The 21,254-nt window shown below is 39.2% G+C and overlaps 2 protein-coding genes across 2 annotated transcripts; both read right to left on the bottom strand.

The window, feature by feature from the left end:
- Positions 1-2,863: 2,863 nt before the first annotated feature.
- LOC103714411 (F-box/LRR-repeat protein 3) lies at positions 2,864-9,719 on the bottom strand. The gene is given in 11 exon segments (XM_017844579.3): positions 2,864-3,283; positions 4,796-5,047; positions 5,129-5,423; positions 5,906-6,035; positions 6,124-6,505; positions 6,587-6,718; positions 7,445-7,555; positions 8,798-8,874; positions 8,877-9,159; positions 9,161-9,309; positions 9,312-9,719. Coding segments are annotated over 11 exon segments (2,106 nt in total). The 5' UTR covers positions 9,550-9,719; the 3' UTR covers positions 2,864-3,226.
- A 9,226-nt stretch (positions 9,720-18,945) lies between these two features.
- LOC103714382 lies at positions 18,946-20,104 on the bottom strand. Its single transcript, XM_039124925.1, is given in 4 exon segments — positions 18,946-19,269; positions 19,271-19,338; positions 19,555-19,630; positions 19,953-20,104. Coding segments are annotated over 4 exon segments (210 nt in total). The 5' UTR covers positions 19,959-20,104; the 3' UTR covers positions 18,946-19,209.
- Positions 20,105-21,254: the final 1,150 nt, after the last annotated feature.

The raw sequence follows: 21,254 nt of genomic DNA, 5'->3' as shown, positions 1-21,254 counted from the left end.
AGTGTAAGGAGGGGAAAAAAAAAAACAGACCGCCGCTGCCTCCACTCCCTATCTTTTTTCTGGATATAAAAAATAGATAGGCAGTGGGAAAAATAGGAAGACCTGCCAATAATACAATTACTTAGATCCAAATACTTCAAAATGTTATAAAAATTGAATCTAGAATCTTTGATTGCTAAACAAAAGGTATTATGGTTCCAATGTCTTCTGTATTTATAGTACATCTACTCCATATTTGGAGCGATATACTTTGGATTGGATCGATTCATTTTTGGATGGAATTTGGATAACAAAAACAGGTATATCCAATAAATTCTTGTTGTGATTGCCCAAGCTTGGTACAAAGACAGAAATTTTTGAGAGAGAGAGTGGCTCGGGATGGGTGCCTAGGTGCGCCAAATCTCGTGCGGTGGGTGGGGCTTTTCCCCAAACACCTGGAGTGGTGAGGAGGGAGGGTATTGTTACTTGTTAACCTTGGTGACAGTGGAGTATGGCGGCACGGGGCCCTGCTGAATCGGAGACGACGGAGGTGGGGATGGGGGAGAAAGGGACGCAACCTCACCTGAAGGCGGCCGAGAAGGCCCGGACATGGGCGGATGTGGCAAAGGGCCCGTCGAGGGTGCCGTCCTGGACAAATCACCAGATCTCGGCGGCGGAGCTCGAGGCCCTGAAGCGGCGGTTCACGGACGTGGTGGAGTTCTCGCCGGAGAAGATGGAAGCGGCCTATGTGGCTCGCCACTCGGGAGGCCAATGGGGCCGCGGACTGGGTGGCGGCATATGTGGCTCGCCACTCGGGAGATACCCTATGGGTTGGTGAGGATGACTTACCCGGTGCTTTTCGGGACATTTTGTTTGCAGACGCTTCTGGGTGTATTCGTACCCGTCTAATATGAATCACCTGTTTTAGCAAAAAAAAAAAAGACAGAAATTTTTTACATAAGTCGTAGTAGGATTACTGGTATTACTCTATTTTGTGTTGGGCTGTGCTCTAATTACACCAATCTCCTCCTCCTGCCTCATGATATGCTAGCATTATAATATTTTGTTTTCTTAGTACAAGAGCTGGGATCCACAGTATTGGTTGTAAGATTAGCTGCACCATCTAGTTTCCTCTTGTTAAATTCCTAAATAATATTTCTCATGGTTGGAACATTAGGTGCCTTACCATCACAACTAGGGGAGACAATTACAATTACAACAGGTGGCTCATTCTCAGTTATACTAACTTGTCTCCTTCTGTCGCCATGGAGATATTATAACCTACACCGGGCCAATAAAATGATTTCATGTAAATATTCTGGCCACCTCAGCAATTCCAGCTCTGGCTCCTAGCCCGAGCCTAACGGAACCACGGCGGCGTGCCCAATGGTGAGACAGCAGATCTGGGCCACAACGACCTTGGAAATAGTAGAGGCGAAGGGGGGGGCGACGAGGGCCATGAGCCCATGCTCCTCCTCATGCCTCGCCGACGGTTCCATTCATGATGAGGGCCGTGCTCCTCCTCATGATTCGCTATGCTCCTCCTCTCGATCGTAAACGGTGTTCAGGTCCGTCCACTCGATCTTGTCCCCGATCAAGACCTCGAACGACTCTATCGAAAGGTCTGGGTCCTCCGCCGCCACCGAAGATGGATCCCCGGCCACCGGCTTCTGCCAGGGTCTCGCAAGCGACCTTCAGGTCATCGCCAAGAGGAGGAGGAGCGCTCGACTGAATGTGCTTGGAGGGATGAGGTGGATCATGTCGGGGCGAACGGCGGCGTCGTGGGGTGCGGAGGCAGTGGCGGTTTGCTTCCTTTTTTTCTCCCTGCATCGAGGTGGCCCGAATGTCCACCTGGTGGAATATTATTTGCCCGGTGTACCACTGAGGTACACCGGGTGGGGTGTGTGTGTGTGTGTGTGTGTGTGTGTGAGAGAGAGAGAGAGAGAGAGAGAGAGAGAGAGAGGAGGAGGAGGAGGAGGAGAGGATTTGTCAAATCCAGTTGGCATGGTGCGCACACCATGTGTCTTCTAGGCTTTCATTCAAGACCATTTCAAGTGTTGACGGGCAAGTCTGCTTCCCACCCTTCTAAGCCCACGCAATCATCATGCGTTTAAAATACATTCTCAAAAATCATGTGTATGAATATTATATTATCTTTCTAGCAAGGAAACAGCACCATGCCTTGATTCTGGAGCAGGTAACCACAGCTTGCATGGAGCGGCTAAAGATACGGAGAAGCTGACGATTGGTAAACATAGAGAAAGTGCCCCAAATATTGTAAGAAGAACTCCAGAGACGATAAGATGGGCTCACACCCAATCCAACTAGAAAAGGACAACAACAAAATGTTGGTTCTAACGATCATATCTCCACTCATAGTTGTTCCATCACATTATTAGGTGCAATATTGTAACAGGACCTGATTTGCGACTATTCCGAATAAGGTCATTTTCGGGTTGGTCTCGGAGCCAATCCGGTTAGTTTGCCGTATAGGTTTCTAGTAGCTAACTCGATGTTGACCTAGAGTTAGATGTGTAGCGAGAGAGGTGGTGGGCCCCGCAACCGAATCTAGAAAAAAGAAAAGAAAGGGGCTACCAGTTGACAAACAAGGGACCGGGCTCCACCGTCCCCTGGGGCTGAAACAGTCAAACCCAAAAACAAAGAACAAAGAACGGCACGAGAAATGGAACGCCAAGGTCGCGATTCTAGAACTGCAGGGAGCCCGCGCGAGGAGCCTAGAAAATAATATCTAAAGAAGCCAACAGAACAGAGAACATCACCGATCGAACATCAATATCATACGCCTACTTTGAAATTGGTAAACAGAGCAATTAGTCTGTTTTTTAATAACCATCCCAAGAAAACAACCATGGCAACCACATTGTGATGGGATTCAAAAGATATTTGAATTAGTCCAACTGATTCCACGTTTTTTTACCTTAAATAACGGGGTACAAAAAGAGCAATTGTGTCTTGGATTGGGAGAAAAATAAATGAAAAACGGATTCATTGGTTTTCTTAACACAAATACATACAGAAACATTAACCAAAATAAAATTCTTTGCAAGAAGAACCATTTCCCTGCCCGAAAGGTAACCTCAATCAGGACAGCTTGAAGCATTACAAAGTCATCCCAAACTTCCAAGGCTAAGTATATTGTTCTTTTTGAGTCCCAACAACATTGATGAAGAAATGGGCCCATAGTTCCTGCGGAGGCTATCACACATGATCCTTGAGGTTTTAATTTCTACTCAGGCATACCCCGTGACTGTTGCTTCCAAATTTCATTAGGCACCAATTCAGCCTGCCAAAAGAACATTATCCATTAATCATTAGGCACCAATTCAGCCTGCCAAAAAAAAGATAAAGATATAGTTCCTAAAAGGATATAGTCAACACCTAAACGTTCATTGCCTTACAAAGTGCTTGTTCTCTTATTTTTATCGTGATGGAAAAAGTGAACCAGTGTTCCTAAGGTATCATGAGATCACAAGCTTGTGACTTGAGGAAGATTTTAACATGATGGCAACAAATCTCATATTACTAAATCAGCAAAAACGTGCTCATGTACAAATGAAGGGTGTGATAGGAAATGATGATGTGAAGCATATAACAAGGAGAAAATTAGAAATATGACCAATGAAGTGCAGAAATTGCACTGGACATATAATCCCTACTTTCCTTTGTATATTACCAATATCAGAAGTTTGGATCCACTTGCATCATTATGCTCTCCTCAAAGGACAGACTTGTCATAAGATTAGCATCAAGTGGTCTTCTGCGTCACAATGACACTTCTATAATTTCCTATAACTCTACTAAATACATCTCAGCACATTGGTAAAATAACCTTGCACCAAAGCACATTCATGTGGTCACTTCAGTGCCTTCCAATGCTCATGACCTCTCATTTACTGTTGAAGATTTCGGGTTCCATCAGTTCATCCTCTAGACTAGTTCTTTTATGCTCTCTTTTCAGTACACAAATGAACATTACACTTTCATTCAGTTTGTCTTTTCACAAATTCTGTATGATCCATCATACAACATCACAAATGATTGGTGTGTTATCCATATATTTTAGCATTTTGCTTATCAACCAACACATGGATTGTGTAAATTCTATTATTCATAGAGATTCTCCACAAAATCACCTTTTTTCCATTAAAAAAAGCCACCCTAGTCCTCTGTAGCCTTATATATAGAACTTCATAGCTTAAATGATATGTTGCAATAACAATCTATAGCCTGATCCCCAAGTTTGGCTAATTCCAGATGGAAAAAAATATCATTTTGACAATTTAATGTATGAATTCTCGCCTAAACAGTCAGAGGTGGTTTCTGGAACAGCCTAATATCAAGACTCGCAGCACTCCAGCCTCACACCAGAGCCCTGCTGTATATCATGATTTCAGGTGACTGTTAGACTAAAACAACACCTTGAGGTGGTACCTTACATGATGCTTGTGATCTGAAGGTTTTTATGTGGAGCACATGATGAACTGAGAAAACTATTCACATAGGCAGAAAATAAATAAATAAATAAATAAAAATAAAATAAAAGAATCCTGCACCTTCAATATGATGTGCTACTTGAATTATGAAAATGTTAGAAACCAACACATATATAGTCTAGTACCACACAGGTACTCTTTTTAACATGTACATCGATCAAAACCTCAAGACGAAGATCTCAAATGTGGACAACAAGAAAGTTATTAAAAGTGCAAGTATTTAAAGAAGTGTATGAGAGAACAAAACCAAACAATATGCTCATCAGTATTGCAGATTCATTGGACAAGGAAATCAAGGATACCTGGTATGGCTTATTACTCCACAGAAGCATACATCCACGTGCTTCTATGTATTCCAGAATATGTTGAGAAATTGAGGACTTCAATGATGAGTGAAGCTTCATTTTTCTTAAACCATTACATGCCCATAGAACATTTTTCAGACCATTTGAAGTTAGCCCCCTTAAATGTAAAATAGTCATAATTTGTAGACAGCTGATGCTAGCAAGTGCCAAAAGCCCCCTATCTGTTACTGAACAATATGACAAGTTTATCTGAAAGTGGACAAATTAAATTTGTGTTAAAATCCAGATCGCCATCCTGGCATGTTGAGGAAAAAAAGGCAAATATCGTACCTGGCGTAAATTCTGGGAGAAGCATCCAAGTGAAAGCATTCCATCATCATTAATATCATAGCATTTCTTGACATCCAGCTTGGTGATTTGTCGACATCCCACAGCTATAGCTGAGATACCAACAGAGGAGACCTGGGGACAACCTCGAATCTCCAGTGTGTCCAAGTTCAAGCACTTTGACAATGATCTTAATGAATCATCTGTTATATCTGAGCAGTATGCCAGATTAATCATCCGCAGCATAGGGCAGCCAAGAGCTATGGCTGAAACACCCATATCAGTTATTCCTGTACACCTGTAGTAGTAATCCATATTAGTTTAGCTCCAAAATGCAAATTTTGTATAGCCATACCAGCATGACCAACTTATGTCCAACCTAATCTTCCACCTTGAAATATGTAGTAATCAAAACATCATTGGTGGAACTAGTCACACTTGAAAATGAAATACTCTAAAATTATGGTTCACTGCAAAATGGAGAAAAATGCAAAGAATCAAATATAAAGGCTTGTTACTCTGATGTAGTCTAAACAACTCCTGAAATTAAGTTCTCTAACATCCAGATGTTTTCCGAAAACTCAGAAACAGAACAGAAAGACTCAGCTTTTAATCCTCTTAATGTAGAGATTTCTAAGTCATAATTATTTATTTCTAATCTCCTTCCTCTAACTTGATTGGGTTCAATAACTCGATGCTGCAACTAACACCAATGTTTTTTTTGACAATGACTAAAGATAATGATAAGATAAAGCCCAAAGGAAGCAGACAGTCACAAACCTGTACAAATCAAGCACTTGGAGTTTTGGACAACATTTCCCAACATGAACAAGACCTTCATCATTAATGTTCATGCAGAGGCCAATTTTTAGGCTAGAAAGTTTGAAACATCCTGAGACGGCCTTCAATCCTGCATATAAAAAATATTATTAGAATCTATGATTTGATAAATTTAAAAAATGATAATCTTAACTTTTAACAGTATGACAGGAAAATACCTTCATTGTCCAAATCAGTATCTGTAAGATCCAGTTCCTCCAGGAGATGACAATGTTGACCAATCAGACGAAAGCCCTCCTTCGAAACCAGGTTACAAGATTCCATCCTCAAAGAGGTAAGGGATGTGCATGAGCTTGTGATCTTGGCTAGTGAAACATCAGTTATCTCACTACAGCATGTGATATCTAATTTCACCAATTCCCTGTGCTTTGACACAATAAAAGAAAGATCTTCATCTGTGATGCCAGAGCACTTGCTGAAGCTAAGCTCCTTCAAAGATAAGCAGGAAGTTCCAATGGCTTTCAGTTCAGTTGATGTGATTTCGCAGTCACTTAATTTGATAGATTGCAACCTAGGAAGCCTTTGTAAAAAACAGGTAACCTGCGTAGCAATCAATTTAGTAATATGTCTCATGGAAACTTGAGTCTTTCCCAGGGTGGGGCATTGTTAGAATGGACTTACAGGAATGTAGTATGTTAAACCCAGTTGGCGTAAACCCAAGCTTCTATTAGTGATGGAGGACAATCCAGCATGCTTAGCATGCTGACAAGTTGATATGTCGAATACCTGCTGACAAATTGACATATCGAGTGCCTGCAGGAAGCAAAATTTTGAATAAAGCTGTAGGGCCCAATAAAACTTGACTAGGTAATGAGGAGTACATGGATGTGAGATAACACATATTTGAGGTCATGAATAATTGATATTATGCTGGAATCACATAATATGATCATCTACAGGAAAGGGGCTTTAAAAGCAATTAATGCTTTAGATTTAAAGTATCAGATATGAATTTTACAATTACGAATATTTGATCCTTTTACCTAAATAAAATGCAAAGCTAATTCTAACATTCCTCTAGGGATGTATGCCTTTGTATGCCATTTTACATAATTCACAGTACAGTTTATCTAAGAAACTTATTTTGATTTTCTTCTCCTTTCACTCACTCCGCATCATTTTTAAGAAGACTAAATTAATAAAATAATGTAATTTCAAATACTTAAATAAGCATAAATAGCTTTTACTATGACAAATGCTTTATTTTTCTGGATAATAGTTGATGATACATCTGCCTGATGCTTGTCTTATCGATCGTTTTCCATTATTGATGGTGTGAAAGTTACTACTAATAACTCACATGTTATAGTTCCAAACCTATTCAATAGTCATCCTGTCAATCTGCAAATGCTCAAGTGCAACTAATATCCACAATAAGCATCATTAAGATCAGTCTTACAATAAGCTACTAAGACATTTTATTCTAAAAACATCAGTAAATCATTTTGAGCTGGTTTTAGCTAGATCATTAATATGTACCTCTAATGACTTGCATCCTTGGCTGAGAGCATCAATACCAATGCATTCTGGCAATGACAAATCTTCAAGATATGGTAGTTGTAAGATAGCTGGAAGGCATTTCTCTGTTATCTGCAACATCAAGAATGCAAAATTTTCATCAAAATAATACAATGCGTGGGAAGTGCCCGAAAAAAAAAAAGCACAAGGTCATAAAATTAGCAAGCAGACATCATTCATGTCTCTTGCAAATGAGAAAGCCAACTTCAAACAACTGATGAAGCCAGAAAGGGAGATTGAGAAATGAAACGATTTAATTTTTTTTACTGCAATCAATAGTTCAGATTCATTTTTACGAGGCAAAATGGCTCTAGATTGGTCAAAACTCAAAACACTACTAATTAAAAATGACCAACCTAGACAATTTGCTATTTTGCTGTGAATGATTCCAAGAAGAACAACTAAGCATGTTCTGCTTTCAAATCCAGCTACCATCTGGCAGCTTAATTTTACAAATGTTGTTGTTAATGTACACATACTTGTAGGTAAAAAAACAGCTCTATGCAACATGAAGTACATTCCGTCTTGCCTGATGCATGAGCTCCAGTGTTATTTGATGTGCTGCCTTTTTTAAATGGATGAGCTTTGCAGTTCAAGCTAGTTTTCTGCCCTGCATGCCTAAGCATATTTCCTCTCGAACCACCAAACTACACATCTTTTCTAAAGAGAGTCAATCCTACTCCAGCCTTTGATTTCCCTGACTCTTGCAGCAAATTCCGTGTCCCTCTTCTTCAAAAGGAGATGAGTGTATATACATAGCACATTTCAACTTTAACCTAACTTTGTTTTAGACCTCAGAAGAAGCAAAATTCCAGGCTAATATTAAAAACAGCTATTTTTCTATCACAAATAATTAAAAATCAGGATCCAGCCCTTTCTGATAGGTGACTAATTTAAGCAAATGTCAAAATATAACCAACTTAGCTTGTGTTGGAGCAGAAAGCACTTACAACTGGAGCAAAGAAAGTCCCCACTTTGCAACTACACTAATTCAAATATGACTATAGAAATTCTCTGACTTATATAGCACCACCATAGAATTTTTTGAGAGAAAAGCACGACATCAATATAGCAAACACAAACAGACAATTACCTTAACAAACACTGATAAGAAAATGAAAAACCCATTCCAAATCAAGATTTAATGCCAGTAAAGTATACCCTCTTCACAAGAAAAAGAAGCCAGGGCTAATCATTTCACAAGGCTAACCTATCTAAAACCAGAAAATTACTTTGTTAGCTCTCTGTTCGTAGCAAATTAGCATCAAGCATCAGGTATCAGTTATCAGAAGGATCAAGGATCAAAAGTATTACCGCCAAGTAGGAAAGATCCAAACTTTGAAGCATTTTGCATTTAGACGCCACCAACTCAATCCCCATGTCGGTCAATTGATGCATTCATTCAAGCAGAGCAATCTCAGCTTGGGGCAACCCAAGGCGATCCTTGCGATCCCAATATCCGTGATCCTCCTACACTTCGCCAGCCACAGCCGTTCAAGATTTCTCGCCCGGCCGATCGCCGCAGCGGCCCCGTCGGTCAGATAGAACGAGTATGACAGATCAATCTCGACCAGAGAAGTACAGTGCAAGGCCAATTTGTCGAGCCCGACACTGGAGAAGGCCTTCGACCTGGAGAGGTCGACCGAGCGGAGCGACGACCGGAGGGCGTTGGCGGCGGGCGGTGAGTGCGCCGTCGGTGACGCGAGGGCAGAGGGTGAAGTCGAGGCGGTCGATGGAGGGGTAGCGGGCGAGGACCCGGCGGAGGAGGTCGGACCGGAGGGGCGCGAGGGTCCGGCGGTGGCGGGACTCGGCGGCGTAGAAGGACTGCAGACGAGGGAGAAGGATTTCTTGTCGACGGGGTTGGAGCCGAGGCGGTCCAGGATCAAGAAGAGGATCTCCTCGGTGAGGGAGTCGAAGGGGTTGCGCTGCTGCTCCGCTTCTCCCCGCATCTTCTTGATGGGTCTCGGATTGAGGCGAGGGTAGGTGTTGGAGTTCTTGGAGACGAGATCGAACGTTAGGGTTTGGAGAGCTCCGGGGCTCCAACTACTCCGGCCGATCGCTTCCATTATGTAGAAAGAAAGAAGAAAACACAGAAAGAAACGGTGTAAAAATGGCTTCTTGAACGCAGGATTTGGGAATTTGAGAACGAAGGACAGGGGAGAGGGTAGCCAAGATTGAAGAGAAGGAGAAGAAAAGAGAGAGGGGTAATCGTTAACGATAACAGAAAACTGTGGGCAGATATAGAAGGAGGACGGAGGTGGAAGATGGTGCGTGAGAAGTTACCCAAAAATGCCCTTACTATGTTTACTTCCAAGAACGAGGGAGCGAGTGATTTTTCACTTATATGACGTAAATACCCCTAGTGTGGTAGTTGTGGCAGGCCCGGGTTTGAGGGGGTTTTCTCTCCTCCAATCCGTTACGACGTTTGAATAACCTAAAACTGCACTGTCATGAAAACCCATAATTGAGTGAAACTATTCTCCAAATCTCATTTAATTGAGATTTGTGCACCCTGTTTCGCATTTTATGGTACCAGTATTTAACCGATGTGATACATTTGTGCAGTTGGAGTAGAAAGGTAAGAAAAAATATTATAGAATATTTGAAAAAAATAAAAGAAAAAAAATAAATAAAACAATAAGGAGAGTCTGGATTCCAAAAAAATATTTTTGGCCTTTCCAAAAGGTTCTGTCTCGCATTTATATGTTACTAATATTTAACCACATGTGATATATTTGTGCAGTGGAGTAGAAAAGAAAGAAAAAAATATTAGAGATTTTTTTAAAAAAATCAAAGAAAAAAAGAATAAAATAACGGGGAGAGTTTGGACTCCAAAAAAATATTTTTAGCCTCTCCAAAAGCAAAACCTATAAGCGGTCTAAAGTGGGTGGAGTGAACAAGAAGAAAAAAAAGAGTTAAATGTAGCAAAATTTTAAAAAGAGAGGGAGAGAGAAATAAGAACAAAACAGTTTTTTTAAAAAAAATAGATGAATTTATTTCAAAAGAAAATAAGGAGAGTTGATAATGGCTTAAGTCATCCTATAAGGAATATTTTATTAACTACATTAGAAGTGAAGATAAATAAAATAATATTAAGTGGTGGAGATTGACGTTAGCAAGAGAGGCAGGAGCCTATGTTAGTGTTCCAACATAGTGGTCAAAACAACATATGGAAGTTGAGAAGTGTGAGATAGACTAGAATAAAATTACATGACTCAAAAGTAGAAGGATAGGATAAAAGTCAAATGACAAGTTTGAGAAGATTATGATGATAGGGGTGATAGTCTCAATGCAGTGGTTGTTGTGAGAGGTCTACGGGTGACATATAGACGGACAACAATGGTAGAGATAAGAAGTCGGTAAGAGTGAGAATACAGAGAATGAGAAGTGATTGACTCGATTATGGAGAAGGGTGAGAGAGGACGATGGAGGATTAAAGGATAAGCTTATAGGGAGAGAATATACCTGTATATTCTCAATGGTGTTCACTTGTTTATGGACACCTATAAATCAATCCATCATAAGAAATAAGGAGAGTTGAAGCTTTTAATCAATAGAGGAGAAAGAATAGGATTGATTTAGGAGAGAAGAGAAGATTGTTCAGTATTTATAAACGCAATTTCTCTAGGAAAATAGTAATACATTTATTAGAACATGGTTAGCCCATAGTAACATGCCTAATTAGATCTCGCTATTGAATAAGACCATGGAGAAAATATGGGTTTCTATAATATCATATCTCAATATTTCATGATTCCATGTCTTATCCATCGAGACGAACATGGTTTTGCCAAGCCCACCGGATGCCTCATTCCAATGGTCATTTTATTCTCGTAGTTTTATAAAAACCTGTGAGCTAAATAATCTCTCACTTATTAACCATGCCAGCTAGAGATCTGAGAAAAATCATAATAGCTGGATAGAAAACCACTTTCTCTTTTATTTTTTCAGCAATCCGGTGTAATGCACCTTGTTCCGCTACTAAGATTTGAATCTTAAGACCCCCTATAAGGGCAAGCCCATAGATAGGATACCAACTAATTAAGCTAACAGATTTTAGTATTTTAGCCCCTTATTACTTCAATCATTTTTAAAAAGTATATCATTTATGAAATACACTCATTTAAGATGTTTGGAAAATGATGCCATGTATATTGATGGTTGAGATCTACTTGGAAAGATGTATGCAAAGTATTGATGTATATCTTTATTCACATGTGAAGTAAGTAAACTAAGGGTTGGAGACATGGCGATTATTTACCTAATCAGACAAACCATATTTATCGAGGTATACATATATATAGTCATTTTTAAAAAATATATTTAGTTAATAGATAAGTGTTAAAATATATATTAAATATATTTTTATAAAAATATATATTTTAGCAATAATATAATATTTTTCAATTAAGTAATATACTTACTAAAATGTCTATAAATATCAGTACTTTATGATCAAACCACATAAAAGTCTACATGTTCCTTATCCTTCAATTTCCATATATACATTCATATTTACCATATATGCTATTTAAAACATATCTGATTGACCAATTTATACAGCTTCAACTTACCTCCAAATTTAAATGAATGTAGTTTCTTTGATAAGTCATTTCATGGTTATTTGTGGTCAAATCAGGCATACAATTTTTTTCTAAAAGCAGCTAAAGATGATAGGAAGACATGCAGTCATTAACTACCTATGTATATTCGATTTATTTCAATACTAGATAGGTAAATTTGAAATACTAATAAAATTAAACTTTTGATATCCCACAACACAACATAATTTTAAATGATTGTAATAAAATTAAAATAGTTCAAACCGAGCTTGACTCAATACCCGACCCATGTTATATTCAAATAGTCAGGGTGTACATTCCTAAATCATCAATTGATAATTTATAACTGAATGGATCTCCTCACTCGAAGGAATAAAGAGCAAGAATTTTCGAGTCAAGAATTCAAGTTCTAAGTTCTAACAAGCCAAATTGTCAGGCCCCCTAGGGTTTGGCGAAGGGCAGGGACGTAAGTTTAGGAGGACGGCGTTGCCGGTATGGAAAGGACGGGAGGAGGGGTAGAATGGTAAAGTTGGGGAGATAAGTTTATTGTGGTGCAGGAGATATGGGAAGGACAGGCCGCCGGGTGCGGACAGTACGATCGCTAGGTTGCTCCTGGACGGCGAAGCATAAAGTCGTAGCCTTCTTTAGACCCGTCCGTGAAATTATTGATATTGTAGCCACGATCCAGATCACGTCACCCTGAGGTGAACTTACCTCACATTCTCCTATCAGCCGCTAACGGAAGGTGCATGATTAACTTGCATTTGAATATATAACATGATCAATTAAGAATTAAATTTTTAAATGAAATAATACTATAAATCAGTGAGGGTAATAATAAGAGTATCCAATGACCAATGTAATGTAAATACAATACCAAATTATAATATTTCTTTAACCCCATTTCATCATGTAATTATAGAAATTGAGAATTAGGGGTAACTAGAATTACATATTATTATTATTATTATTATTATTTATATTTCGATAGCCAGATCAAGATGTTGAAATATATATTCTCAACATTAATGTCAGAAATTTTATGTATATCAATTATCTCAGATTATATATATTTTAAATAATATTATGATAATTTGAATACTTAGATGTTTAAATTTTTTTTAAAAGTTACCGATGCTTCTTCAAGCTATTTCTGACATATAGTCAATAAAATTAAGTTAAAATAAATGATAGTGTGAACCTAAAACTCATCTCTATTTCTAAATCCCAAAATCTAAGATATCTGATTTGGATCATTCTACATAATTTGGGTATGTACATATATGCTAATATTTTTCTGTTAAGTTTTTATTTCTTTTTATTAGGTTGATGATATATATATATTTTTGGGTGTGATTTGGGACAAAGTTTCAGACGGCTGGTGGATTGGGAAGGAGGCAGCTGCTTTGCGAGCGTCGCAAGGGGAGAATATCTTCGCTCTAGGGGAGGTGAGCATATGCAGGCAAGTAGGGTGGAGAAAAGACTGGAAGAGGGAATAGAATAATAAGGGAAATAAGCATATGCCGTACTTAAAGGACCTTCTCCGGGAGTACTCACCTGACCCCGATAATTGCGCAAGCGTCAAACTCTGTAGGCTTCGGGTTGTATCTTTCACGCGAAAGAATGATTGTTTTTTTTTCTCCCGACATCAACCGTTGGATCACGTACTGCACATCTCTCAAGCAATCCAATCTCTGTCTTCCATCTGACTGCACAGATCTTGAAGTAAATATTGCACAATCCAACGGTTGAAGTCCCCGAAAGAAGGAGAATCATTCTTTTCGCGAAAGATACAACCCGAACCTAAGTCTGTGTGCCTCCTCATCATCTTTCTTTCCAATTCCACCAAGCCAGGTCACACTCGGGAAGGCCGGCTCTCTCTCTCCGCTCTTTTTTTTCCTTGTCCTTTGTACCTTCCTATCCCACATACCTTTTAACATTCCACCCATTCGTACACCCACAGGAAAGGCACCTAGTTCTAAAGCCAACCTATCTTGTGGGTCCCTCTTGTTAGACTTGCACTTGGCTGTGCGAGTTCATCCGGTGGTTTCATATGTTTGGTACTTTTATTGTGGACGAAGGGTTCACGAGTTCACTATGAAATGGGGGGAGGTTCCACCTGGGACGTTGAGATCCCACCACCCGTACGTACCGTGTAAGTAGTGAAATGTAGCAAGCTGTACCAATGGGAACAGCAGACAGCATTTCAGGCAATCAGCATCTGCCATATTCCAAAGATCGTCCAAATAGGCATCATCATCAAGGTTTGAGCTGGACCTCTCCTTAGCAAAGTGATAATAAACAACCAAGCTAAAATAACATATATTAATTATGGAACTATGGAGCAATAGAACCAAACATTTTGTTTGACAAGAAGGGATTTTTCATTACTCACTTGTGTGGGATGCTTCGCAAAATGCATGGCAGGTAGCTTATCCTTTTTTCATGGAGTGGCATGGTGGGTCAGGGACTTGCGTAACTTTGAGTTATGGAATGCTTTTTGATTTAGCTTTTTATAGTACTATACTTTGGAAAATTTGGAAGAAAGGATATGGTATAATGTCTAGAGGTAATATGTCTATAACACTGGTAATTATTGCATCAATAATTCATCAATATTTAATGAAAGATGTGAAATGAAAAACTATTAAGTCCACAATTTACAAAGAAAAGTGTGATTCACAAGAGGATTGGTGTGATTATAAGGATTGACATGATTCACAAGGAACTTAGCCACCCATAATGTGCTCGATCCATTAGTACCGCACTAGCACAACATCAGAAGCAAATAAGGAAGCAGCACTTAGGAGAATTTTTTCTTGTATGGGCTATGATTCTACCGACAAAACTTGTGGAATTTCTTAGTAAAGCATCACCATCTATATGGAATTTCTATTCCCTTGTGCATGCAATTTGTACTTTATAGGTACCTTTCTTTCTTGGAAGCAATGTTGGCTATGTTAAATCTTGAAATTAAAAAAATCATGGACATGTAGGATAACCATATTAGAATAATGATGGCTCTTAAGGACACCCCACCCTCTCCCTGGAAGAGGGGATTAAAAAAAAAGGATAACCATCATCCTTGCCCATGCCTTTCCCAATAAAATGGGGATCGACCATGCAGCCTATGTTTACAACTTGAACTCAATATAAGGATTAAGCGAATCCCCAAGTATCTATCTAGTGTCAATTAATTACAACAATTTCAAGATTTTTTTACCTAGAAGCCTCCACCTCCGACCTTCCTCAAGATCAAATTTCGACGAGTCGGTGCTGTATGGAGGTACGCGGGGGCGGTGCGGGCTTTGTTATACGGAGCCCACACTTCAGAATGGTGGCAGCAGTTGGCTGCCAGTTGTTTGACACGTTAGTTTTGAAGGCAGAGTTGCGAGCTGCCTAAGCTGGTCTTCGACATGTGCGGCTGGTGCTGCAGGCAAATTCGATCATTCTGGAGAACGATTCGGCCATGTTTATCAGGTGGATTTGGGGGGGGGGGCGAGGGGTGAGAGTACGGACCACCTTTCGATTCCGGGACATAGGGATGATGATGAGGAATAGGGTGGCCTTCCAAGCCAAGCATGTATTCAGAGAAGTCAACGGGGCGGCCGATTGGGTGGCTGCCTACGCGGCCCACCACTCAGGGTACATCCTCTGGTCAGAGAAGAAGAGCTGTCTTAGGTACTTCGTAAGCTAGTGCGTATGAAAACTTGAAAAAAAAGGGGAGAGAGAGAGAGAAGAAAAAAAAAAAGGGATTTGGAGTTTCAAAAAGCCCCTAATATTTTTGCTTTTCTGATTGCCATGGCTCTTCGATATTGACTTCATCAGAGTTTTGCTCGGTTAAAATATAAAAATATTGGCTTCATCATTACCAGACAACCACACAACCGGTTCAAGATTAACCACCATTGTAGAGGACTTGGATGTGACATTCTTAATGTTTGTGGTGGTCCAAATCAAGAAAAAGTTTACAGGTGTTCGGATGAAAGGTCGAGCACTATCAAAGGCATATAAGAAAAGATATATTCTCCAGAATTATATATATTTTCCTCCCAATGAATTCATCAATCAATATTTATTATATTGCCCACCTGTTTCAATAGATAAGCCTAACATAATTGGTATCCATTCTATGACTTGTTTAATCCCAAAATATGAGCATAGCATAATCACATATCCCATGAAATAGGAGAAGTTTAGCCCTCTATGACAATTCGACCTCCGTTTGCACTTTAAACATATTTGAGCGTATTTTGCTCTTGTAATAAAATTCAAATCCTTTGAGAACTAATGTGATCCCTCATTCTCTCCATGTATCCTTCCAACCAAATTTCCAAAAGGAGCTTATCCCACTTGCAACCCTGTATATAGAAACCAAGTTGTGAGACAATATATGTTCCTAGGGGAAGGAAACCTTCAATGCCTTTGGGCTCCATGATCTAGGCCTTGTCTCAAAGTGTTGGCAATCTATGTTGAACAAATCTTGCACCAGTAGTTGTGGTTATGAAGCAAAAAGATTGGCACCTAAAAAAACGTTAACAGAAAGAATCTTTTTTTTTTTTTTTTTTTGTTGAAAAACGGCATTTATAAAGATCTAATGTGAGTACAGCCTGCCAGATCAACAGAAAGTAAATAGTACAAGGGATAGGGAATATCGCCTATGGAAGTCCAGAGGACCTCCCCAAAATGTTGGACGACGAAGAAAGCAACCCAGTCTGCTGCACGATTCGCCTCTCGAAAAAATATGTGCTACCTAGAGATCAACCCATCTCCCGAACCAATCTGCGAGACGCTCTGATGAGAGGGTGACCATCTCCATACCTATCCAAACCACATTCCAGTCAATCACCACAGAAGAGTCCTCCTCGTATAAGACAGCCCCTCCCATGCCGTCCGGAAGCTCTGCCCCGACAACAGTGAGACCAGGCACCGCCGACCTCCTGCAGCTACCAACTGCCAAGAGAGTCTCTTAATCACAAAACCCACACCCTCATATACACCATCCAACGACATGCTGGCATCAAAGTTCACTTTGAGATGACCAAGAGGCAGGGGCACCCAAAAAACATAGGCAAATTTGAGCGTTGAAATAGAAAGAATCATTAAAGATGATTGATTCCTACATCCTGCCTGCCGGCCATTCCATGATATTAATTACCACTGGCTACATGATAGAAACTTCTATAACTGGAAGTTCAACTTGTCAAGAAAGAAATCTACCAAACATCATTTCTTCGGGTAGATATCATGTAGTATTGATCAATTTGCTAAAAAACAATTCAAATGACGTGTATGAAATGATTTAAATATCAAGGTTTAGGTTATAATAATTTTTCTTAAATATTGATGTCTAAAATATGGTTTGCAGTTTCTATCTGACCTGCATGCATGCAAAAGATTAGACATTTATTTTATTTTTTAAAAGTCTTCCGTACATGAAGTGCAATCTAATAATTTACTAATTTCCATTAGTAAGCTTGCAAAGGCACAGGTCAAAACAAAACATATAAAATGAGCTGTGGCTCATTCGCAAGAGAATTCCCCTTAGAGACAGGTCTCAGGTCTCAAGTATCCTAGGAATTTGAAAGTTCAAGGTCTTTTCTTATAACCAGCAACATTTGATACCTGCAGGTCAGGCGTTACAGATTGTTCTCTCCTTCCAACATTTATAGTCCTGTTTAATTTTTTTTTAAATTTTTTCGGGTAAACAGAAATTAATGCCCACAAATGGCTGAGGTTTTCTGTCATTATTTTGCACATCAGAGTCAAACACGCAAGCATGCATGCCATGCTCACACAAATAAATCAGTGGCAAATAATCTCGCCTTGCACTCTTTATACAAATAAATAATGAACCACCTCGCATTTCATTAATACATGTAGTGAACAAGAGTAACAATTAGAAGAGAAGGAAAAAATAGAAGAAAGGGGAAAAAAAAATCAAAAAAAGAGAAGAAAGGCCCATCTGCAATTGCAGCAATTCCTAGCACTTTTGGGAGTCTGTGCCCCCCAAATAAAATGCTTTATGTGGCAGTGTTGGAAGAACAAGCTGAATACTAAAGATGTAATTGGTTGGAACTTCAGAAAAACTTAGGAGGCTGTATTTTTACAAGCATGCAGCTGACACTTTCGATCATTTTTTTGCCGATTGCCTGTTTTCCGGTACTATTTGGAAATCGTTGTGCTTACTTATGGGAGTTTTGCCATCTTTCAAAGCCTTCGAAGAACTATGCTTTGGCTGGACCAGAAGGAAACTTTCCAAAAACTGACTCATTGTGTAATGCTAATGCTTGTAGCTACCATTAAATTGGGCCATCTAGAGAAGAGAGGAATTCAAAACTTTTTCTGAACAAGTAGAAATCCATGACTATAATAGCCTCAGAGTGTCTCAGTTTGTTTAATAACTGGTCGATGCTTTGTAGTAACAAACAGCTGATTGAATATGGCGTTAGTGTGGCACAAAATCAAAAGATTGGCTACTGCACTTTCTAATGTTTGAAATTCAGAAGACTAGAGTTAAATTCAACTGAAGATCATCTTTCGGAATGCCCGAATTTGAAAGATTCTGTTTTTTGATTACAAGTTTTCTTCTCCGGGTTCTCTACCTTCTTCAGCCAGGTTGCAGCTGTTTGTTTTAAATGACTTTTCACCTATCCTACTGCTTTCATTTTTTGTGGAGTCATTATTGCAGTCTTATTTTAACTCCTACTATCTTGTTGTGGGTAAACTCATCTTCCCCTGTAATCAAAAGCTCTTTTCAGCTGCCATTGTAGTCACATCCTATATCTGTAAGCTCTTTTCGATCCTGCAATAAAGGGCCGAATGGTATTCTTACATCCCTACTACTCAAAAAAAAAATAATATAATAAAAAAAAAATCGCAGCAATACTGAACATGCCCTTGACAAATAATCTATCAATGCCAATAATCTTTATGATCAGCTTGGACAAACAACTTAGTCCACGTGCATGGCTTCCACATAATAATGAAGTACATAATACTGAAATCACCAAGAGACTTCAAGGTTAAAATTACCCATGTTATACAGGAAATGGTGCTTTCAATCATCTTACAGCTAGTAGAACGCCTCCACCGCATAATAATTGTGAGGTTGTGAAGAAAGTATCATCCAAAGGTGGGGTTTCATCCGTTAGTTCTTAGTCTTCACTCCCAGGAAGAGGCATTTTTTCCAATTTTGTGCAGTACTCTGACTACTCTTCATTTATGTAACGTTGCCTGTCACAGTGATCTTGTTGAGGTCTGTCAAGCCTGTAAGTCTCAATATCTGCGCATCTCAGCATAAATGGAACAATTTTAAATTTAGGAACACAACGCAAACTGCAAATTGATATATTGAGAAATATGGAGAACTATAATTTATTTTTATGAGTAAAGTTCAATGAACTGTTATACGTCTATTTGTGGTACAAAGTTATACAGAGGATGAGAAAACATGAGAGAAGGGATATATGATATTAGAAAATACATATGCCAAACTAAGAACATTACCCTCAATTTTTTTGATGGCCTTCTTGATTGCTTTGATGCACTTCTCACAGTGCATTCCTACCTTCAACTCCACCAACTGTTTGATGAAAAGAAGAGAACAGAAAAGTTAGCAAAAAAAAGGAAAAAGAAACCCATCAAGTGTTGACATGCAGGAGTATTGATTGCTCCGCGATCATACGCAAGTAAGAGAAATGAAGTTGCAGAGGAATAGAAGAACTTCATTCTTGGACATCATATTAATGTTCTGGGGAAAGGAATAAAAGAGACAGATCTGTTGTCTTTTGACCACCATGATCATAGTCTAAAATTTGCTGCACGCTAGATTACCCACCAAAACATACCATTTTCCTCCAGTTAGGTACAGAAGTTGTGATTTAAGGCGAAGAAGGGATACTTACAGCCATTGTACTTCAGTGTAGTTCGGTCTTTAGACTGGAAGAGTGTGGAGATGGTGTCTTGAGTCTCGAAATTTATTAAGCTGGTAGATTCCTTTCTTTGGTGCAGGGCAGTACTACTTTCCCTAAAGCAGCAAGTGCACCCACTGACTCTTCTCCTTGAAACGAAGTCAGATATTTCACACACTTCAAAAAGCTACTTCCAGAGTAAGCAACAGGAGGAATCTCTTTTTAGCTAGGTTACAACCATTGCTTCCACAGAGCCTCCACATTCGGCTTTACAATCAGTAACTTGCTAGTTAATTTGACATCCAAGAATAAATCCCCTAATCATATGAAGTGGGGGTAAAATGTAACAAAAAAATCAAAACTACCCCAATATTTACCTATCAATGATTGTTAAGGGTGGGACTTTGTTTTGCAGTGCATTAGTCTGTTGTTGATACAAGGATAAGCCCATGCCTGATCTGCACCATAAAAGATGGGTCATAAACTTATTTTTATGACTGGAAAGAAACCTTGCTGAGCTAAGCAATGAAGCAAAGATTTGGTGTTTGAATTGAAATGCGTGCCTTTATCATAAAAAATGTCTCCTTTTATGCCAAACTTTTCTATAATCTGCTTTAATACCATGCCAATTCTCTCTGAGAAATGCATGGCCTATAATCTCATTGTTGTCGCAACCGAGGGCCTCACTAAAAGGACTCGCTGAAAGATACTATTTGAGTTATTTAGTACTATATAAATACACAAAATCTATGGCAGTGAATTACCGATGTGGGACTATACAAGCACACATCTGTACGGGTCCTCAAAATTGTTTCGAAGGCATTTCTTTCACCCATGTCTTCTCAAATTTTTAACTCTTCCATAGAAGTTTAATGCATCTTTGTTTCGAGGCCACTATTTTTGACGAGGGATGAGAGAGCGATTATGGGATGAGAAGGCTAACAAACTTCATCATGCAAGCCACCCTCTAAAACAAACGATCTTTTAAGGTTATAGATTCCTCAAACAGAGTATACTTCATATGCATGAGGTTAATAAAAATAATATGAGAACGAAATGTATGCGCAGTTCAAACTTACTAAAGCTACCTGAGGTTAATCATATCTTCTGCACATTAGTAGACCCACACACTTGCCCAGATCTTGAGAACCTTCTTCTACACTACTAAAGTGATGCAACATGGCTTGGATCACTCACACACAAAAAAAAGTTCTTTGAGCCGAACTGCACAAAAAGGTGGTGGCAACTCGGGGGGTTGGTGTGATTCATGGAGGCATGATCAAATTATAAAGTGCG

Source organism: Phoenix dactylifera, chromosome 3 (genome assembly GCF_009389715.1).
Source record: "Phoenix dactylifera cultivar Barhee BC4 chromosome 3, palm_55x_up_171113_PBpolish2nd_filt_p, whole genome shotgun sequence".
Lineage (NCBI taxonomy): Eukaryota > Viridiplantae > Streptophyta > Magnoliopsida > Arecales > Arecaceae > Phoenix > Phoenix dactylifera.
The sequence above is the reverse complement of the archived record's forward strand: the minus strand, read 5'-3'. Positions and strand labels throughout refer to the sequence as shown.